This window comes from Pithys albifrons, chromosome 4 (assembly GCF_047495875.1).
Source record: "Pithys albifrons albifrons isolate INPA30051 chromosome 4, PitAlb_v1, whole genome shotgun sequence".
Lineage (NCBI taxonomy): Eukaryota > Metazoa > Chordata > Aves > Passeriformes > Thamnophilidae > Pithys > Pithys albifrons.
Window position 1 is genome coordinate 92,302,719 of NC_092461.1, and position 21,066 is coordinate 92,323,784.

Sequence of the window (21,066 nt, forward strand, 5' to 3'; positions counted from 1 at the left end):
TTTTCGTGTTACTGGAGTGCTTTCCTCTGAGGGAATTCAAAAAGCAGTCAGGAAAATTTGCATTGGTGTGTTTTTTTCCAGCAAAACAACTTCAGGTTTTCAGCTTGCTGCAATTACCCCATGGGGTAACAAATAAACACACTAAACCAGAGGCAATATAGTGAAAACGTTGTATTGTGACATGCTTTTCCAGTTCAAAATGTTGAAAGCATTTTTCTTTTATTGAACAAATTATTAAATCCTACATGCAAAATTCTGAAAGCCTAAACTACATGTTAAAACAGCTGAACACATCCTATTCACATTTTATCTTGGGATCTTTCAAACGACAACTAACAGTCTATTAATATAACTATGACCAGCAGACTAATTTGGATGGATTTCTTTAGCTCTTGAAAATACTCTATACAAGAGCACTAGTAATTCATTCACTTTTATTTTTTTTATTTTAATCACAAACACTATACAACCCATATTGTCGGTGTTAAAACATGTATTTTCCTTAAAAAAGTTTAAGAAGTATTAAAACAGCTTTTAACAGTGATAAAGTAGGCTTTATTCCAATTGCTTGTGTTCAATTATTCAATACCAATTTTTACAATACCTAAATCTACTAAGCCCTACTTCTTTTGGACCTGTGCCATCTGTTCTACCAGGTAACTTCTCAAATTATGAAATTTATAATTTTCCTCTTTAAAAATAATTTGTTGGAATTATTTATGAAGATGGCAGTGCTTAGACCCAGCCCACACATTTTATAAATATGTTACAACTACACACAGCACACAGCTTCACAGTTCATGCGATAGGCAGTGTCTAAAAAATCAGTTACTAACTTCCAAAAACATTTAGATATCTACGGTATTTAAACACAGTGTTTTCTAGTTCCTCATAAGAAAAGTAAGCTGTAAACATTTTTACCTTTAGTTCATGCCTTGTTTGTTAGGTAATGTGGACTTTTTTTGTTGGTTGGTTGGGGGTTTTTTAAGTCTACAACCATTGTTGGAATAAATTCTGTGTTCCCAAAAATATTACATTCCATGGATAAAGCACAAGTCTATTATATAACCATGTGATACAGATACAGGAAATTAACTACTGTCCTCAAAAACATAAAAGTAAAGATACTAAAACAGTCCATAGCTGTTAGAGCTGATGCTTTCAGAATACAGACCAACATTGTTACACTAAAAATGTTCAAAAATAAGGCCTCTGAAATAAATATTTCCATTCTTTAAAAAAAGATATAATAAAAATGTACATCACATGGTCAATGTAGGTATAAAAAGCACTAGGTTAAACCATTCTGGATGATGTATCTGAAGTAAAATGGCCTAGGTTTTGCTTCTGCCGACGTCCTCTATTGTTTTTGGGGCATTTTCTGTCAAAAAAAAAAAAAAAGAGAAAGAAATAAAAAAGGAGGGCTGATATTATACATGCCACATAAAATTAGGCCTAACAATAACACGATGACTTAATTTTCTGTACTTAGCAATAGCAAGGAGTCTATGAGCTGTGCTGACCAAAGGATGCTCCTGCTGTCCTTACTGGACTGGGGATGTTTGTAGGATCCCACACCATCCAGAAGGGAGCTCTGCTTGAACTTGAGACTGAAACCAGCAAGGTGCTTCAGCCTTGATCCAGCATAACACATTCCATGGTAAATAATTGCATTAGTTTTACTTTACACATATTTCAAACTTAAACCTCAGTGGACGATAAGACTGGCTCAGTGAGCCCTTTGAAATGCTGGACCTCCAAGTGCCTCACTGCTCATGGCAGCCTGTGAGACAGAGACCACCCATGAGTCTCTGTGAGGTGACTCAGGTTATCCCTTTCTGGGGCCAGACACACAGCTAAGGAAGAATTCACAAAAGCCATCCATTCTGAAAGGGGAGCTTACTCAGCCTATCAGACAGCAGGCAATGCATGATGGAGCAGTCCTGCTGGGGTGCAGCAAGATATGAGAGACTGTGGGCTGGGGAATCATCACAGAGACACTGAAAGAGCAGTTACACCATACCCTTCCACATCACTGCTTTGGCCAGCAGGGTGTTGAGGGAAAAAGGGGTGACATCAACTGCATGAGCCATGGAATTCTTTTACATGCCCAGGCTGCACTTTGTACATGTACCTATATCTGCTAGGTTGCACTTCACAAGGAGTGTAGTGCAGGAGGCCTGCATTGTCCACTCACAGGGGTGGGACTCTACATCAGTGAGTTTGAGAAGCCATGCACTAATGCAGGACCAGGAAGTTTTATAGACCAAAGTAAACAGAGCTGAAAACCTGAAAGAAAACTTGAGGAGGAAAAGACAAAATGAGTCATGAATGCCCAAAGAGAGGACTTAAATGCTTCATGCACCTAACATATAAGGTAACTAAGTCATCTTTAATCTATCCCAGAGCCCTTAGCCCTTGCTTGGTTGAAGTCCTTGAACTGAATCCATTGTCATCAAAAAATCCATGCATCTCATCTCAGTTTTTACATAGGGTGAGAGTTTGAGACAACCCAGAAACCTGAACTCTGTACTTGTGCATCTTTACATTTCATAAAATAGGTTCCTATGGAGAGTGTCTAACAATGGCCCTCATTGCATAATAATTTTCAGGAAGTGTATAACCAAGGGATACTTCTTTCTCTGTGTAACACAATTTACAGTGGTACTGCACAGAGCAGCATCTTGTCAACCTCTCTGGTTTCCCTGGGTGGTGGCCAGGGATCAGAGCTCTGTAAGATATCAGCAATGCTTCAATAAGTCCAGTGAAGTTCTAACAGAGTATCTGACCTTTTGGATGTGTTTCCAGGCTGATCTGTTCTCCTGTGTATTTGGTCTGGAGATTCAGACTGGTTACTGGTGGTTTCTGATTTAAAGAAATCTGTCTTTTGTGACCAAAAATGAAAGGGGGAGATAGGATGTTACATAATCCTTCTGCTTCAGTTATTAGGTAATTTTTATGGAGGTATTTCAGTATATATGCTAAAGCAAACAAAACTTTGGGCATCATAAATTTAAGTACAGAGAAAGTATATCCATATAATGTGTAGGTTTTCACTGCTTTTATCTTTACCTACCTTGTTATGCACATGACAATTGCAACTATAATGGCAATCTGTACAGCTCCAATTATTGCTGCAATAAGGACATGTGTAAGCTTTTGTCTGCTTGGGACAACATAAAGAATACTAAAGTCTGTCTTTTCACAGTGTTGCCCAGTATATCCTGATTCACACCTGAAAAAGAAAAGGAATATTTAATGGAATCTGTAATTTGACAACAACCCAGTCATTTTGCAGATGAAATTAGAAAAGTAAGGTGACTCCAGCTGAGAAGGAGCTGGTGAGGTGGAGGTGTGGTAACGCTTGGGTTGGAGAACGGTTTGGATTTCTGTGGTGGAAGAGGAGACAGAGCAAATAGATATGCTCTGCTTTTTCTGACTAAGGTTACTAGTGGCCCTCTGAAAAGACACCAGGGTGATGAAGGCCATGATTTGTTAAAAGAAATAGCTGGAGTCATTATTATATTGGTGCAATATTTATGAAGAATGAAGCAACTGGATGAAACAAGTAGGCAGGGCTAAATGAAACACAAGGAAGCATGCTCATGAAACATGAAGTGACCATACTTGCTTAGTTCCATTGCCAATAAAGAACAGAAATGACAAAGAAAAACCTTGAAATATGGGGGGAAAGCAAGATCCCTTTTTAAGCTGAAACCTACAAAAGTTGAATCTTGCAAAAACCTGCTAAACAAGACCAGCTTCAAACTTCCTCCTGCCTTTTCACCGAGCCAAAATTTGATAGAGATTGGGTTAGAAAACCCAATGGTTCACAACTGCTCCAGTGAGAGTTCACAAAATAATAAAAAAAAAAAAATGGCCAGGGGTGGGGATGAAATGGCTGCAGACAGAAGGGAAGCAGCTGCTCCAAATGGTACCTTGCCTGAGCAAAGCAGCAGTTAGCTCAGTATGAAAGTCAGCAGAGGCTGCTCCTGTTCAGTGACAGTTCAAGCAATGGGAGATGTGCCAGTGGAAACTCTCTGGAGCAATTCATGTCCCCGGGCAAAAGTGGCTGAAGCATAGCAAGAAAAGGCAGGAGCCACTCAAGACACTGAGCTGAAGTCTGCAGAATCAAAGGCCACCACTTACAACCCTGAGCAAGTTCCTTGTACAGCTGTCCTGATGAATTTTTTTTTAACAGAATTGACTGATGCAAATGCATCATTATGGACAACTGAATCATACATTAGGCCTCCAGCTCAATAGTAGAAAGTTGGAGAGGAAAAACTCACATGCAGGCAGAGAAACGATCCTTTTGTAAACTGGATCTGACAAGCCTGATTGCAACACAAAATCAGACTCATCCATTCAAAAGCTCTGTGCTAGGGTAGGAATTAATTCTGTTTGGAGCAACAAAATAATTACACCAAAGACCTTTCTACAACTGCTAATGCAATTCCTAATCCCCCTCTGTATGCAGGGATAATAGTTGGGGTTTGTATGTTCATAATCTTGTGACTCTACTTTCTCCAGCCATAACCTGCCGTGTAAGGAGTTTTGGTTCAGGCATGAAGCAAGTTCCAGTAAGAGTTGTTAAAGAAAAACTCCATGTACTGTAAGTATGCTCAGTGATAGCCAGGAAAGGAATAAAGGGAACTCTCTATAAGCATGCAAGAAGAATGAAGACAGGGAACAAGCTGGTCATCATGCAAAAACAAACAAATAGGAAAAGTTCTCCTTGCTAGTCAAGAGGACTGAATTCTTATTGTTACTTTGGTTGGGTTTTTTTTCATTAAAGAAGGTAACAGTTGAAATGTTATCAATGTGAGAGCTGCTTTAATGCAGAGAAGGCAAAATAAAGCCTTCAGCAATTACTCAAAGATGCTTTCTCGGAAACACTGAAGTGACAAGAAGTTATTTCTGAGAAACAGTGGCTGTAGATCCAGGTAGGATAAAGTGCTATGCACTAGTTCAAGCTACCTTAAACTAGCAGAACAGATTTTAAAGCACTCTGCTGCATTAATATATAACAAGATAATATAGCATTAGCATAATAGCAAGATCAATAGAGGTCAGCAAGGATTTATCAAAATAAGTTGACCTGTCAATTAATTAAGTTAGCATAAAGAAGTTCAGATTTCTTTGTAAATGGTTGAACTGTGCCTCCTTGATGAAGCCTGCCACCAAGGCAGGGCAGAACAGCACAAGGAGGGCAGCAGGAGCAAAGCAGCTCCCAGCTGTGCAAAGGCAACTAAACTCAGTAACTATGCAATTGACTGCTACAAAACCTTCCTCCCACCTGCCTGCTGGCAGTCCTAGATGGCTGCTGTGCAATAAGCAAGAAGATTCATTGCCCCCAGTGAAAGCAAAAGTCAGAATTTTCTCTGCACTGGTATTTTCTGAGTTTTATGGGTCATCTGATACCTCATATATATCATTACCAGGAAATGAGGACCAAATTAAACAGTGTATATGTTAGATATGTATGAGAATGGAAAGCATTTGAAAATAACAATTTGCTCCTAGCTTTCACCATTACATTTTCCTTGCCAGAGAAAGAGAGAATTTTTTTCTTTGATAGAAGTACATGATTACTATGGTGGATTGATGTCTGATATAAACCATTTGTTTCCTTAATAACTCTGCTTCAGTAGGAAACATGTATAAAGTATGACACCATTAGTATTTTCATAGGCAATAAAGATCCAAAGGACTTCTGATACTGAGGATTAAGAACTGATAGTCACAAACTCTTGACTGGGACCACGTGAGGTTTGTTGCGCTACCTCCAGTGCTGAGATACTACTCAGGTTGGTTAAATACATAGCTGAAGGTAGTAACAGTAAATGTAACTCTAAAATAGGATTTAAAGGGACAGTACATTAATTAAGTTAATCAAAACATTGCCTATTAGTAATTGCTAGACTAATAATAAATATATAAATGAATATATACATTAACTCATAAATTAATATGTGATTAGCACCTTCCAGAAAAAAACTTCTGAGGAATTCAAAATGAGTTAATTCGGACAGGAATGTTTTCCTTTAAATACCTCTACTTCAAATATTTGGGGGACAAATACATTATAAATTGTGTTAAATACAGTTCTAGATCAAGAGTACTGTAATCAGATAGTGCTGCCTAATGCCCATCAAGATGATATTGGGGATGTATCCAGTTTCCCAAGAGAAGCAAAGCCATGTTGAGTTCTCTTGGTTCCAGTCAAAAAAAAAAAAAAAAAGAGAGAGAGAAAAAACAAAATAATCCTACTGGAAAGGTGAAAATAGACATGAAAGGGTCTTGCATGGGAAAAGAAATAATACGAGCTTTCAAATGCTTAAGTTGACAACCATACTGGCTTTGCCTTTTGGGTTTCCTGCTCTCTGACCGGATTGAAACTCTTCAATCTCAGCAGTGGAAAAAACATCTAAATATCATTGATCAATAAAGATCAAGGGAGAAAATGTGAAAGTATCCAATGGATTTACAGCTGAAGTTTCAAAAGCAAATGAAAGCAAAGAGTTATAGCATCTTTAGCCACATTAATCTGAAGGTACAAGCCTGCAAGATAAAAGTTCAGAACTGAAACCTCCTAATAAGTAGGGCACTGCATCTTATTATGAAGAACTGGCCTTTTCCTGCAAACAACTTTAAAAATAAATTTTCTTTTTGGAGGAAAACAAATATACAGAATTTAATTGGTTAAATCTAAAGAAAAAAATGAACTGTGAGCTAAGGAACATTCAGATGTCCTGGGAAACACTGAGTGGCTTAATACTGAGTGCACTGAGCTGCTAGATTATACTGCAGATAAAAAGGGTGGGCTAAAGAATATTTTGCAATATTTTGCTGTTATTGTGAAAAAGGGCAAGAGATGTTAAAAATAAGATACTGAGGAGGAATAGAATGTACAGATAGCATAAGAACAGACTGGGAGATCAATGGGGAAAGCAGAGTCATATAGAAACATCATGCAAAGCAAAGGACTTTTCAAAGTGTTTTTGTTTTGGTTGCTTTGGTTTTTTTCTCTAGATAGGATTTAGCAGCTGAAAATAAGAAGACAACACCAAGGCTACACTCCTCAGAGGGACTCAGCTTTTGAATCACCTGACTGACGGAGCCTCTCTGCTGAGCACCATCTCCCTCATGACTGGAGCAGTCGGGTGCTGCCCATGGCACAGGGATACAGCTCCTGTGCCACTGCTTAGATAACTGCAAAGTGATGCATCCTGTAATAATGTCTAGAGAGCATTTTGATTAAGCTCCACAGCAATTTCAATCACATTTTGGAAGCATGCAGGACTTACCGGCAGGAAGCCTTCTGAGTGGAATAAATGAATTCACATTTTCCATGTATACAGTAACCATTGAAGCTTTCTGAACAAGGTATGTGGTTTCCAATGTAAATGTCTTCTCTTTGATCACTGGCGTCTTGAAAAGAAATATACGTAAACAATTATACATGGCTATATGATACTAATTAAAAACTCCCAACCAAGAATAGCATATCCTCAAAAACTTGCAGGGAATAAAGGAATACAGAATAATAAAGCAGAGGCTTAAGGGGAAAGTTTCAGAGGCACCTACAAAGACTTGCTAGAATATATTGCACTGAGAAATGGTCCTCAGAGACATCGAGATGCGCTTTTTATATAAGGTTTCTCAAAAATGAGAAAAGTGTTCATGACAGAAACAAGCCAAAGCAGGAAGATCAGCAGAAACTTCGTCAGTGGCACTGGGGCAAGGAGCTAATACATAAATACAGAGAACTCTCTCCCATGTGTAAACAGAGGAAAAAATCCCCTCTTAAAAGGGTTAGAAAGAAGCTGAACCATTTTTTTTTTGATTACTAGAGAGAAAACCGCTCAATAAAGCCCAGATTTGCCTGGTATCACTGGTCATTAAAGCTGAAATCAAACACACTTCAATAGCAGTCCTCCTCAGAGAAACACTTTTATGGAGAGAGAAATCAAAAATATCAAAATGTGTTTAAAATACCCATTCCTTTGGGAAGTGTGCTGGTTTTGGCTGGGATGGAGTTAACTTCCTTCATAGCAGCTCATACAGTGCTGTGGCTTATATTTCTGGCTAAAATAGTCATGGTAACACACTACTATTTTGGCTGTTGCAGAATGTGCTTGCACAGAATCAAAACTTTCTCTACTTCTCATTCTGCTTCTTCTCTCAGCAGGGAGACCAGGGGTGGGCAAGAGCCTGGGCGAGGACACAGCCAGGACAGCTGACCAACGAGATGTTCCATACCATATGACATCATGCTCAGCAATAAAAACTACAGATTTGGTATCTCCAAGGTGGCAGTTGCTCAGAGACTGGCTGGTGCTCATTAGTTTGCCAGTGGGACGTTCTGCATCACTTGGGGTTTTTTCCCTTTTTTTCCCTTTCCCTTCCTAAACTTCCTTTATCTTGACCAATGTGGTTTTCTCCTGTTTGCTTTTCTGATTCTCTCCTCCATTGTCCTAGGGGAGGCTGGGATAGAGCAAGTGGCTGGCAGTCACTTAGTTACTGTTCAGGTCAGCCCAGCTCAGGAAAAGCAGTCCCTTCTGCCACAACATCTTTCATGTTTCTGTCATGTTACCAAAACTGTCCAAAGCTGTGTTCATTTTCAACTCTACTTTCCCTCAAAATTTCTCTGTAAAATGTCCTAAACACAGAGGTTGTATTTCATAATAAACTTCTCTAAAGAGCAGGCTCTTAAGACATGAGCATAATTATGGAATTTTTCATTTCCATGGCAATAGACTATAGTGTCACAAATAAAAGACTAAAATGAATTGCAGGGGCAAAGCAAAAGGGACTGTGTAGAAACAGTCTCTGAAACAATTGCAGATATTTGAAACAACACCAGCAAGAAAGAGAATATATTTGTACAATACAAAAAAATAAGGTATGCTGGTGTGTTAGGTTTTGCCTGAACATTTCTGAAACGCTTTTTAATTTGTTTCACGAGAAAAAAAGTATCAACCATCTATTAAAGGTTTTAGATATAAGGAAGTCTGTTGATTCAGGCTATGCTTTGAAGATACAGAAGACTTAATACAGGGATGAACGTTGTCTAATACTGACAATATGTCCACTACTGCCCTGACGGAATAGACTATGTTCTGTTGTGTCTAAAAGGAGAAAAATGGTGATGTCTCATCCCAAAACTACCATCTCCCTCCTCCTTCAAGCAGTTAATTACTGTCACATCTGGTCCCAATCTAAGGCTTGTAATAAGCTACAGATAATTATATTAGTCTGTTCAGAGAGCTGTGCCATGCCTGGTTTTAATATATGTACTGACACAGAATGTGAGGCCCAGTGAAAGACTGAAAGATGCATCCCCTGAAAGGTGGCCAGGTAGCCACAGCACACAGGTCAGAAGCAACACTTACATTGAGCAAAGAGATGTGGTTAAATGCAGGAGGTGATTTCTAGTGTAAAACAGACATTTACCCTCCTATTGACAGGAATCTGTTTCTAATCTGACAGATCTGCTAGATTGATTTAGACTTTCAAAGTAGATTTAACTGGAGTAGGAGCCTTGAAAGAGTGACTAGATATAGAAGTTCAAATACTTCACCAGAAGGAAGACTCATGTATAAAAACTGAAACCCTGATGCTTATCTTGGTACAAAAACCCAGCAAGCCAGCTGAATCTGGGAGGAGAGACCTCTCTGATGTAACTTGAGGTAGCCACTTGCACTGTGAGAGAAGGAGACTGTCAGGGTTCTAGAGAACAGAAGGTATTATACGTTCAGAAAACAGGGTTTAACAAGAATAACTCACAGAAATTGAAAGCAAAATCAAACAGATAGGAGTGTGAACTGTTCTCTTATCCTGGAAGAAAAAACGTAACTCAAAGTAGTTCACCCCAGGCTCTCACTATCTAAAACGACCTGAATGCTGCATTAAAAAATTCAAAACAGCTTATTTTCATGAAGCATACTCTCTCCATGCACATCTCTTGCTAAATGTGAGACTGCACAAGCTATACACATTAATAATAATAATTATAAACAGTGGGTTTTCCACTAAGTAGATTTGAAGGGCAATTTATATGCAATGAATAAAAGGCTGTTACCTCTTTGGAATAGGAACCAAAAGTGGTATTTCATTACATCACCTAATAAGATGTATATTCCATTTGGTGCCTTTTATACCTTCATAATGCAAGTGAAAATTGACATTAAATCACTCCAACTGGTACATCATATGCAGTGAAAATAAGAGAATTTGTGGAAAGAGACAAATAAATGAAGCTTTTTGGCACTAAATAACTTTTCAGGAAGAACACAAGGAATATTAAAAGCCATGGTGTGATGGCTTTACTCAGGGAGGCCATGGGAGTGCAAAACAAGTATAATGACAGAAAAAACTGAAGACCAGATCTAACAGAGAGGATACCAACCCCTTTCAACAAAATCTGCATTAAGATCAGTGCTGAGGAGAAAGAACAGTGAGTGATGTTCATTGGGGATCCCTTCCTGTGCAGAATGGAAGCACACATTTGCAGACTGGAGTCTCTTTATAGGGAAGTTTGCTGCCTCCCTGGGGCCTGAATTAGAGATGTCACCACAAGACTGAAAAGGTTATTACAAACTTCAGACTACTACCCACTCCTGCTCTTTCATGTGGCTACTTATGATGTAGCAACAAAAAGTCTGAGGTCAATCAAATGAGATTTCAGAAGTCTCGAAAACATGGCTAAAAAAATTTGGAAGCATAAATAATGTTTCCCCTCAATTCTCCCAGTAACATGGGGAGATTTGAAAGAAATAGGCGAGCCCGGGATATAAATACATGGCTCTGGGACTGGTGTTTTCACCAAAACTTTGTGAGTTTAAATCATGGAACAAGACTTTGAGAAGCAACGTTTGCTGGGGTCTGACAGGACCCACCTGTCCTGAAGGGTAAAATGCCATTTGGGGCATAAGCCAGTAGGACTGATTTAGAGGGATTTAAATCAGAATTGATGGGAGAATGGGATACCAACAGCATTGCAGTAGGGAAGACACGGGTTGGCATGGCATCACCTGAGGGTGACAAGTTCTAGTGAGAAGACTTGCACTGGCCTGGAAGTACAGAAAGCTCAAGAGCATATCTGAAATGTTTGTAAACCAACACACACACTATGAGAAATAAACAGGATGAACTGGAAGCACTGGTCAGCTCCCAGAGCTACAATATAATTGGCATTTATGTGCCTTAGTAAAATAAGTCCCACAATTGGAGTGTTGGGATGGAGGGCTACAGGCTGTTCAGCAGGGACAGGCAGGGCAGACAAGTTGAAGCTGTCATACCATATGTAAGGACAGGTTTGATTGTGTAGCACTTACAATTAGTGCTGATGTGGTTGAGAGCCTCTGGGTGAGCGCTAGAGGGATGGAAAACAAGGGGATGTAGTAGTGGATGTCTACTACTGAGCACTCAGCCAGGATGACAGTTATTCTATATGCAGTTAGGAGAAATTTCTGGATTGGTAGCCCTTGTCCTTATGGGTTATTTTTAACTTCACAGATATCAGCTGGGAATATAATACTGCTGTGGTGAACAGGTCTTGGAAATTCTCAATATTTGTAGGACATAATCACTTGTTGTCACAGGTATTCAGTGAGCCAAGCCCCCTTAGGCTTGTTATTTGTGAATAGATGACTCATGGTGGATGTAATTTTAGGTGTCTGACTTGGCCATAGTGATCATGAAATAGTTGGGCTTAATGGTTCCATTTTCAGTATAATGAGAAAACAAAGATATCTGAGTTGCTACCCTGGGCTTCAGGAGAAAAACTTTAGAGCTATTCATGGAGCTGTTTAGCAAAGTACCCTGGCAATCTGCTTTGGAGGGCTTAGGGTTCCACAAGTGCTGGTCAATTTTGAAGAAGGACCATTCAGAAGCACAGGAGCAGACAATCCCATTGTGTTATAAGGCAAGCAATTGGGGCATGAGACCAGCTTGACTGAACAGGGAACTCTTTGTGGAGCACAAGAGGAAAGAGAATTTCTATGACTACTGGAAGCGAGGTCAGGTCTTCACAGGAAGAGTACAGAGCTGTGGTTCATATACGCAGGGAGAAAACACAAAAGGTCCAAGATCATTTAGAATCGAATCTGGCCAGTTTTGTGTAGTATAAGAAGAAGGGCTTTTTAAAGTGTATAATAACAAGAGGAGATCTGAAGAAAGCATTGGACTGATACTTGATGTGGATGGTCATGTGACTAATAGGGATGAAGAAAAAGCTGAAGCATTAAAGGTTATTAAAGGTAAGGTAAGGTTCATATAGGTGAAACATTTTCAACCAATTTGGTTCAGTGTATTCATTTAAAACAATTTAATTTAAAACAACTTAGCAATTCAGAATTGTCCATTCTTTTCAGAAGTTAACAGAAAAGATGAGACAATGGGGAGGGAACTTGTTTTATAGTATTTCGTCAGGAATGTTACAGCTTGGTGTCTTCCACTAAAGTCATTTTCACAGCACTTGGAAGGAGTCTAATCCTGTGGCCACTGTACAGGGTGGTGAGCGGTTGGGCACCTTAGAGGAATACAGTAGGCAAAACTTACAAATCATGCACACCTTCTTGGCAGCCTGGCAATACGCTGTAAGAAAGAAGCTGTTCCCATGTTCATCTCAATTACAGAAATCAAAGCTGTAAGGCAGGCAAGAAGGGACTTGCCTGCTCTGTTTTCTCATCCTGTCAAGCCATAACCAAGTTTGCACAGTACCTTTCACTTCTGGCCGATACTGCATGCCATCATCTTTCTTTCCAACTGCATTTGTGTCATCTGTTTCTAGGTGATAAATACATGCATGGTTAGTTATTAGGAATGGCTGTTTTCCAGACCACAACATGTACACCATTGAGAAGACAGAATAATATTCAAAACATTATTTTAAATTGCAGTAAAACTGGACACATTCCCACACTGTTCCTCCCATACAACCAGGTTGGTAGCACACATGGCCAGTAATCCTATAGGTTTTGAACTAAAAACTTTCCTGCAGTATGGACCTGTGTTATTTTGGTGCCAGTCTGTTTTGGGATAGTCCAAGTTACAGATCTAGATGTAACTGGCAAAGAGATGGTGGAAAGCTGTTATTCCCATGAGAAAGTGCTAACTGCAAGCCCCCAAAACCAAAGAGTCAGCCACATGATTAGCTACAAGGCAGTAGACAGAGCATCACTGGCCCATTCCAACAATGGAAAAGGAATTCATAGAATCACTTAGGTTGGAGAAGACCCTTAAGAATTATGGATCAATATTTCTTCAATTGGGGCCCAATTCGACTCACCTTGGAAGCACATTGTACAGCCCACAGCAACAAGGGGGAACATTTCCTACACACCTATAGTCCTTTTGCTCTCCTAATTCCTACCAGCCCCTCATGTAAGAATCATTGGATAATGGTGTAGATTTTTTTAAGAGCTTTTCCTGTCTTTCCAGGTAAAAACAGCCAAAGAAAAGTAATGTAAATACAGCACATATGTATGTAGTGTGAGAAACTCAATACTGCAGGTGGGCAGTCCACTGATACCTGGATCAGTGGCTTCTGATCAAAAATGGAAAAGGAAAAGCTCTGCCACACCCACTTATGTCAGAATTTACATTTATCAGAAAAACAAAATCAATAAGTCTACCTGAACAGTGTCCAAGATGCCTGATGTCAATCTGCTCTTGCCTCAGACATGATGCTTCTCTAACAAAGCATGGATTGTTATAGGAACTTCCATCAGAAGCACATACAGGATTAAAACTGTATCCACTGCAGTCTATATTACATACACACCTGTTAATTGAAACATACAGCAAAACAAAATTGACATCCAGCACACAAAAATTAAGTCATGTTGAATCCTGAGTAAACAGTAGCTCATACTCTAATTCCAGCAGAGAAGAGCTGCTGCATGAGAATGCTGAAGAAGTCAGCACATCTCAGACTTCCAAGCAGAATGTACAAAATTATGAATAGGTGCTTCAGTGTGCTTTTTAAATAATGTATTCATGCTTCTTGTAGTTTTGCTATGATATCAATCTCATGGAATACATCTGCAAATTGGTAACACATTGATGGGAAGATCAGCTACATTAATACCTCCCTCAGTTCATGGTGTCTGTTTGCTAGTGTGAACAAAACCCGAAGAATATTCTACCTCTTTTGGGGATGTCAGGATCCTTGAGAGGGAAAACAAAAAGGACTCCCATTATCTGTTAAGAAGTAAAAGCAATTCTATTTCAGAGGCTGTATAGACTCAACAGGCTTGGTTAAATGTGTCATTGCAGCAAGACATTCATTCATACCTTTGAAAGTTAACAATGGGTCTATTATGTTGCATCTAAAACAGGATTATGCAATCTGAACTATTTCACATTGCGTTCCATTGACACTTTGGTTGTTTTGAACAAAGCATTTTCCACACAACTTGCAGCTAGGGATTGTAAAACGAAAGTTGGAAAAGAAAGACCTAGCATGTAGCTGGTTCCAAACCACACAAACATAGGACAACCAAAGACTCTGACTTACTTGGTTATGGTTAGACAGTTTTGCAGCCCCAACAAAAAATCCTGAAACTTTACATGTATGAATGGCACAGGAAAACTTTCCAGCTTTCCAAGCACTATACCCCTTGCTTATTTTAATCAATGTTCTACTTTCTAACTGTACTTCTATTTCTGAATGAAAGTTTCTGTGTATGTTTCACATTGCTCTGAAAGCTCTTCTCCATCTCTTGGCTGCAGGAGAAAAGGAAGGAGTGTGGCTGCAGAATTATGGCGAGGACAAGGAGGGCACCATGTCCATCTGTCAGTTGAGCTCCTCCTGATGTTGTGAGGGTGAGAAGAGCCACTCTGCATCTTCTGAGAAGGTGGCAGTGGGCACAAGGTCTTCTCCTTGCCAGAAAGGTCTGTGCAGAGGGCACATGATCTGCCTGCCAGGAGTCACCACTAGCCTCACCTTGATTCACTCTTGTAAGTCACAGGGTGGGGAAAATGTGCAATCTACCAATCTGTCAGGTTTTTTGTGTTCTTTCTTTCTGTTCCAGATAAAATTAAGTTATTAGACAGATGCATGTATGGCTCAAGCCAGTAATGAATCTTGCAGCATAATCCAATTCCATGTTGCAGAAACACTGGATGGCCAGCACACTTTTCACTCTTCCTCTTCTCCCACTGACATCTTCTCTTGCTTAATTTAAATATGCTAATTTTCCAAGTAATATTTAATACATGTGAACTTCAGATTGTTGCTAGACAAAAGAACATCTCTAGTACAAACAGGGTTTTAAGTGCACCTGTTGAGAGTGAAAAACTGCCCCAGTAATGAGTCTCTACACATCTTAGGTACCTACCTCCAGGTACTAATGAAGCCTATAAATATAAGTATGATAAACATATGATAATTTTTCTTACTGGAAATGGCAATGGTTATAAACCTTAGAAGCAGGATGGAAATACTATTTTGTTTACATTCTCCCACATGATTTTAAGACTATTACGGGGTTTATTAGGATTTACTGTATACAAATATAATGCTCATGGCTCAGCAGTTGTGCATATTTATTGACACAAACTAGCAGAGTTTGTATGACACTGGCTATGTGCTTACAGGTACCTTTGCTCAGCCTCAGCATTCAGGCAGCACCACTACCTGTGAGCACCCACCCTCGCCGCAGCTGAGCACATTTGCATGAATATCTCCAGATTAGTTCCATCTGTATTTATATGCACAAACAGGTATAAATCTGTCTATAGTCACCATCCAAGGTCTGCAGCATCATAATTATGATTGGGTTTTGTCATTCTTGGTGACAAAAAAAGGTGCATTTTGAAAATATTTCTTTCTTCCTCATGGTGACATTACAGGCTGGAGTTGAAACTGTTTGGAAACTGCTGACATTTCCATGCCCTGCTGTGTTTAGATAAACATCTAATGTTAAATGCTTACTTTCTTATAACTGTCAAATGCTTGTTTTAAGGGTAGTTGTGAATTTCTGACCCTGGTTTTCTGAGAAACACTCTAACCGTCTCTTCAATGTACAAAATTTCAGATTATCTGCCTGGAGCTATTAGCTACTTCTTTGCCTGCAACCATGGCCATTTAGTTACTGGTTACTAGACAGAGCTGTCTAACATGGAAAAGCAGGTGGTTTAAGTACACTGGGGGGTCATGAACAGTGGAACTGGACTGATGTACTTTTAAAAAATTGAAATTATTATTCCAACATAAACCCCTTTCAGACAACTGAAAAAGAACAAGTTATGGTGAAGACATGGCTTGGCCCAACACTCTAAAGGGATAAGGGCCTCCATAGATGCAGTAGGGTGGCAGAGGAAGCCGGGAGTATATGCCACAAAACCTGACTCGTCAGAGAATCTGTGTAGGGTGCAATGAAGTTGTCCTTGCTCACAGATGGTTTCCACTAGACCAAAAGTACAGTCAGGACTGCAGGAAGTGCCAAATTGTGAGATGGGAGCAGTGACACATGGGGAGGGCTGCTCTTGAGAGAAAACATGAAAAGAATGCTGTTTTCAACTGCTCAGTGTTTGTGAAGGAAGGTAACACCATGGGAGAGCAAGTTGCTGCTCTGATGCTGCACATCAAACATATTGAAACTAGAGCCTGAGCCCCTGCAAGAGGACACGTCCACCAGACTGCAACAAAAGAGCACTCAGGAAAGTACTGCAAGACCCACAGACAAACCTGCTATGAAATACTGAAAATATGTTACATCCTGAAGTCAGAGAGGTACAGAGGGCAGAAAATAGCTTGATCCTGAGATGACAGAAAATCCAGCAGCCTGAGGGGAGCCAACTCCCCCTATCAGTCAGTCTGAGAGCTAAAGCCAGGCAGAAGTTGAAGCTCAATGCTACCAAGCATAGCTCACAGGGTTAAACCATCCCACAGACCATACAAACAGCATACAAAGTATGTGAGAAGACGCAGCAGACAACGTTAATAAGCTGAAAGTGAGGTTTTAAAACGCCCATCTTATCAGAGACTTTTGCAGGCAGGAAAACCTATGTGAGGCACCATGGACTGTGGGCTTTGTTTTGCTCCACAGCTAAGACTGAAACTGAACACAAAATTGCAATCCTATACTGTAGTCCATTCCTAGAGAAGTCTCTCATATGCTGAGGAGAGAACACGAAGACAGCAGAGGACAATGCAGAGAGCTGCTCATGAAGGGAGGGCAGGAAAAACCTGAAATCATGAAGGGGGAGCACAAGAGGGGCACCCAGGAAGAATAGGCTCTAACCGTAAAACTCCCAACATACCATTAAACACTGATTCTTCTTTCGAAAGCTTGCAAACAAAAATGTCACAGTACTTTCAAATAGAATCATAGAATTTTACATTGAATCATTAACATTAGAAAAGACCTTTAAGATCTTCAAGTTCAATTATCAACCTAGCACCACCACCATGCTCACCATTAAGCCATGTCCTCAACTGCCATATCCACATATTTTTTGAACACTTCCAGGGAGGGTGACTCTGACAATTCCTTGGGCAATCTTTTCCAAGACTCTTTCAGTGAAAAAAATATTTCCTGTTATCTAATCAAAACCTCCCCTGATGCAACCTGAGGCCATTTCCTCTGATCTTGTCACTGGTTGCCTGGGAGAAAAGGCTGACGCTCACCTGGCTACGCCCTCCTGTCAGGGACTTGTAAAGAGTGATAAGGTCTCCTCTGAGCATCCTCTTCTCCAAGCTAAACAACTCCGGCACCCTCAGCCACGCCTCATTAGACTTGTCCTCCAGACCCTTCACCAGCTCTGTTTTACTTCTCAGGACATGTTCCAGTACCTCCATGTCTTTCTTGTAGTGAGGGGTCCAAAACTTAATACAGGATTTTAGCTGTGGCATTGTCAGTGCTTAGTAAAGAGCGACAACCCCTTCCCTTGTCCTGCTGGCCACACTATTTCTGACACAAGCCAGGATGCCATGGGCCTTCTTGGCCACCTGGGCACACTGCTGGCTCATGTTCAGCTGGCTGTCAGTCAACACCCTCAATCCTTTTCTGCCAGGCAGATTATAGTATCTTTCATCCTAGTAATATCATACTGCCTTTCTCCTAGCTCTCAATTACTTACTACTACTATTTGGAGTAACTTCCAGGAACAACTGCCTGAAGTCCAGCAGTGGCACAATAACAAATTGTTACATGAGGCAGATCTTTAGCTCCTTAAATTGAGGATAAGCACAGCAAAGTCTACAGAAAACCCCCCAAACACTAAAAAACCTACAATAAAAGGCTTCTCTGCTCTCACAGTTGCCAGTCTTCCCTGAGGCTTGCCAAAGCCCTGCCTCATTGGGTAAAGCCATCATCACATCTCAATACAAGTCAAGAGTGTGGCAAAATCTTAGTCTGAATGAAACTCGGTGTTTTGCCACTGTTGCTCAAAGCTGAATGAGGACTCCATACACTGAGCCCCACTGCTGCTCTGCTGTTGGTTTTTGTCTATGTTTGACAAATATGATCCTGCTTGGTCCCCCATGAAAATAAAGAAAAACTACCAACTGGTGCCCTCAGCCTGATATGCGGCTGCTCAGCACAACCTTCGGAAGAAGAGTTAGTCACTTAAGGAAAAGTTACTTAACAGAATTGTGTACTAAGGACGTATTGAATGTGCTTGATGCTTCATACCAGAAAGAAGTCAATGAATGCTTCAAATTTTTGTTGTAAAAGCCACACTGGAATAAAAGAATTGGGAGCACTACAACCAATTTTTTCCACTATAACCTTCCTATTGGTTTTAACCACAAGGATTAACAAAGGTAGTTAATTCTCCAAGTTGATGCCTTGCTGGATGTGGTTGCTGCTCCAGTGTCCTCATCAGACCTTTTCTCTCAATTAGCCTGGGAAAATCAACAGGACATATTCAAATGCTTTGCTGATGCACTAGGGTATGGAGAAAAAACCCTTAATTTTGTCACCTGCCATCAGAGAGCTGACACCCTAAGAGAAAAGGTACCAGCTTGCTGTGAAAATGTGCTTTTATAAGTCGCATGAGTATCACTCATTAACACCATTAGCTAAACAGAAAAGCATTTGAATTTCAGGAAAGTACAAAGTGATATAATTAAACCACACAAATTTTTCAGTTGGTTTTAATAAATAAGAAATGAGGATGTACAACGTATTTTTTAGGGGCTACTAGATGTAACAAAGAAAACATGCTTAGTGAAATGATATGACAGGCTCAGGCTGTAAGAGCACTTGCTGCTATCAGTAAATTAATTAGATCCCCAGAGATCAGAACACATTTCAAGGCTCCCTTTTGTTTTCAGGCTTCAAGGTGTATGCGGTTTGTTGGAAGTTCTGTGTGCTTAAAACCCATGGTTGGTTCAAAGAAAAGAGAGGAGGAAAAAAGGAAAGGAAAGCATTACTGATTTGTGGAATGGGCTTGGCTAGTGGGGGAGACTGGCATTTCCAGCCAACAGATCAAGCTGCTGCATTTGTGCCCATCTGGGATTTGCTCACAAATGTATTTTTCTGGCCTGGCCTCACAGGGAATGCTGCTTGCTACCCTTGCTGACAGCAAGTGAGCTCTTTCAGGTACTCACCGATATTGGCACCTCTGCTTACAAATGTAAAATGGAAACACTAGAATAAAACAAAGCGTGTGAAATGCACACAGATGGATAAGGGTATGCTTGATGGAATAAATTTAAAGCAATTGAAATATCAGGGGTGTTGCAATTGCAGGTAAGAATATAACCATGCCAAATGAAGGATTACCCTTCATTTGATGTTTCTTCCCCTGTGTGCAGTTCTTCCCAGAGGAAATCTGAACTAAGAAAATCTGGATTACAAAGTGGTTTTTCTACCTGTTCGACTAAAGTTGAATCTTCATTAGGTTTTTGGTGTGTTTTTTAAAATCCAGTTATAACACAAAATAAGTATAACTCAATTCTACAAGCTTTCCTGTGCCCTGCTTGGACACTGTCAGTCTTTACTTCTGCCCAGCAATGCAAAACAAGGTTCAGCTACTTTCCAGACATCTCTACATTCCCATTTTTAATTTCATGGCACAGCTCTCTCTGACCACTGTAGAAATGTAGCCCTTACCTGCAGTGAGCTTCTCGAAGCACACACAGTGAACTGATGTTTGCTCTCTCAAGAGCAACCTAACCTTCCCTCCACCCTCAAATAACAGGAACCTTCAAAGACTTGGCAACGCTGCTGCAAAGATCACTAAAAATATACATTAAAAAAACAGGCCTGGATTATTATCCATCTAGGATCTATTCAATCTCTTAATAGTCAGTATAATGAAAAGGCTATTATGCTATTCCTCTCATATGAGAATATCCTGTAGCCCATTTTTTCATAATTCAGTAATTCCACAACACAATCTTAAATTCCTTGTTAAGGTTGATTTTCTCTATTGTATGAATGGTTTATTTTACACATAAATACTGAGGAGGGTTTGTTTGCTGGACCAGAAAGCTGTGAATTGCATTCACACAGGATTAAGACACCCTTCTTTATGAATACCTACATAAAATATCATACCCTAAAAGGGCTAATTTAAAAAAAAAAAAGCTAGTAAATGAGTGAAAAAGTGGTGAAAAGAGGAAAGTATGAACTTGCATGCTGGACTTCAAATCTTTCCCTGGAGGACAAATTATACAGACGTGACAGAAATTAGGAGTTTGAAATGTCCACACTAGTATTCATAATTGTTAATACTTACACTTCTGAATTTCTGGTTTGACCATTGTAAAAACAGATACTGTGTAAATTATAAGCAAGTTGAATCTACATGTTATGAGACACATTTCCTTTCCAAAGTAAATCTTGTAAAATGTTAATATCAAAAGGCCTTTTTGGGGATCAGTTGTCAATCTGTCTTGAAATACTACATTGTAAGTCAAAACAGATCATTGACAGCACAGTACATTTCCGTATTTCATCTGTTAAAAAATAGGGAAAACTGTCAACATGACAAATTTGAATTTGTACAGTGAGGCTATTTTTAAGTTACTGATTTACTTATCAAAGAATAAAAAAGATGACCAACATGACCACTTGACTGGGGCATTGACAAGGTGGAGGA

At 39.8% G+C, this 21,066-nt stretch overlaps 1 protein-coding gene across 2 annotated transcripts in view; it reads right to left on the bottom strand.

Moving 5' to 3' along the window:
• Window positions 1-26: 26 nt before the first annotated feature.
• TMEFF1 (transmembrane protein with EGF like and two follistatin like domains 1) overlaps window positions 27-21,066 on the bottom strand; it is a 118,632-nt gene continuing 97,592 nt past the window's right edge. The window contains exons 6-10 of one of the 2 annotated variants that reach the window (XM_071554990.1): window positions 13,644-13,792; window positions 12,730-12,789; window positions 7,311-7,434; window positions 3,077-3,235; window positions 27-1,381 (exon numbers count right to left, since the gene is read on the bottom strand). In XM_071554990.1, coding sequence (XP_071411091.1) covers window positions 1,297-1,381; window positions 3,077-3,235; window positions 7,311-7,434; window positions 12,730-12,789; window positions 13,644-13,792 — 577 coding nt within the window. In that variant the 3' untranslated portion in view covers window positions 27-1,296. Of the gene's footprint in view, window positions 1,382-3,076; window positions 3,236-7,310; window positions 7,435-12,729; window positions 12,796-13,643; window positions 13,793-21,066 lie in introns of both variants that reach the window. The other variant, XM_071554992.1, reaches the window with a different exon arrangement.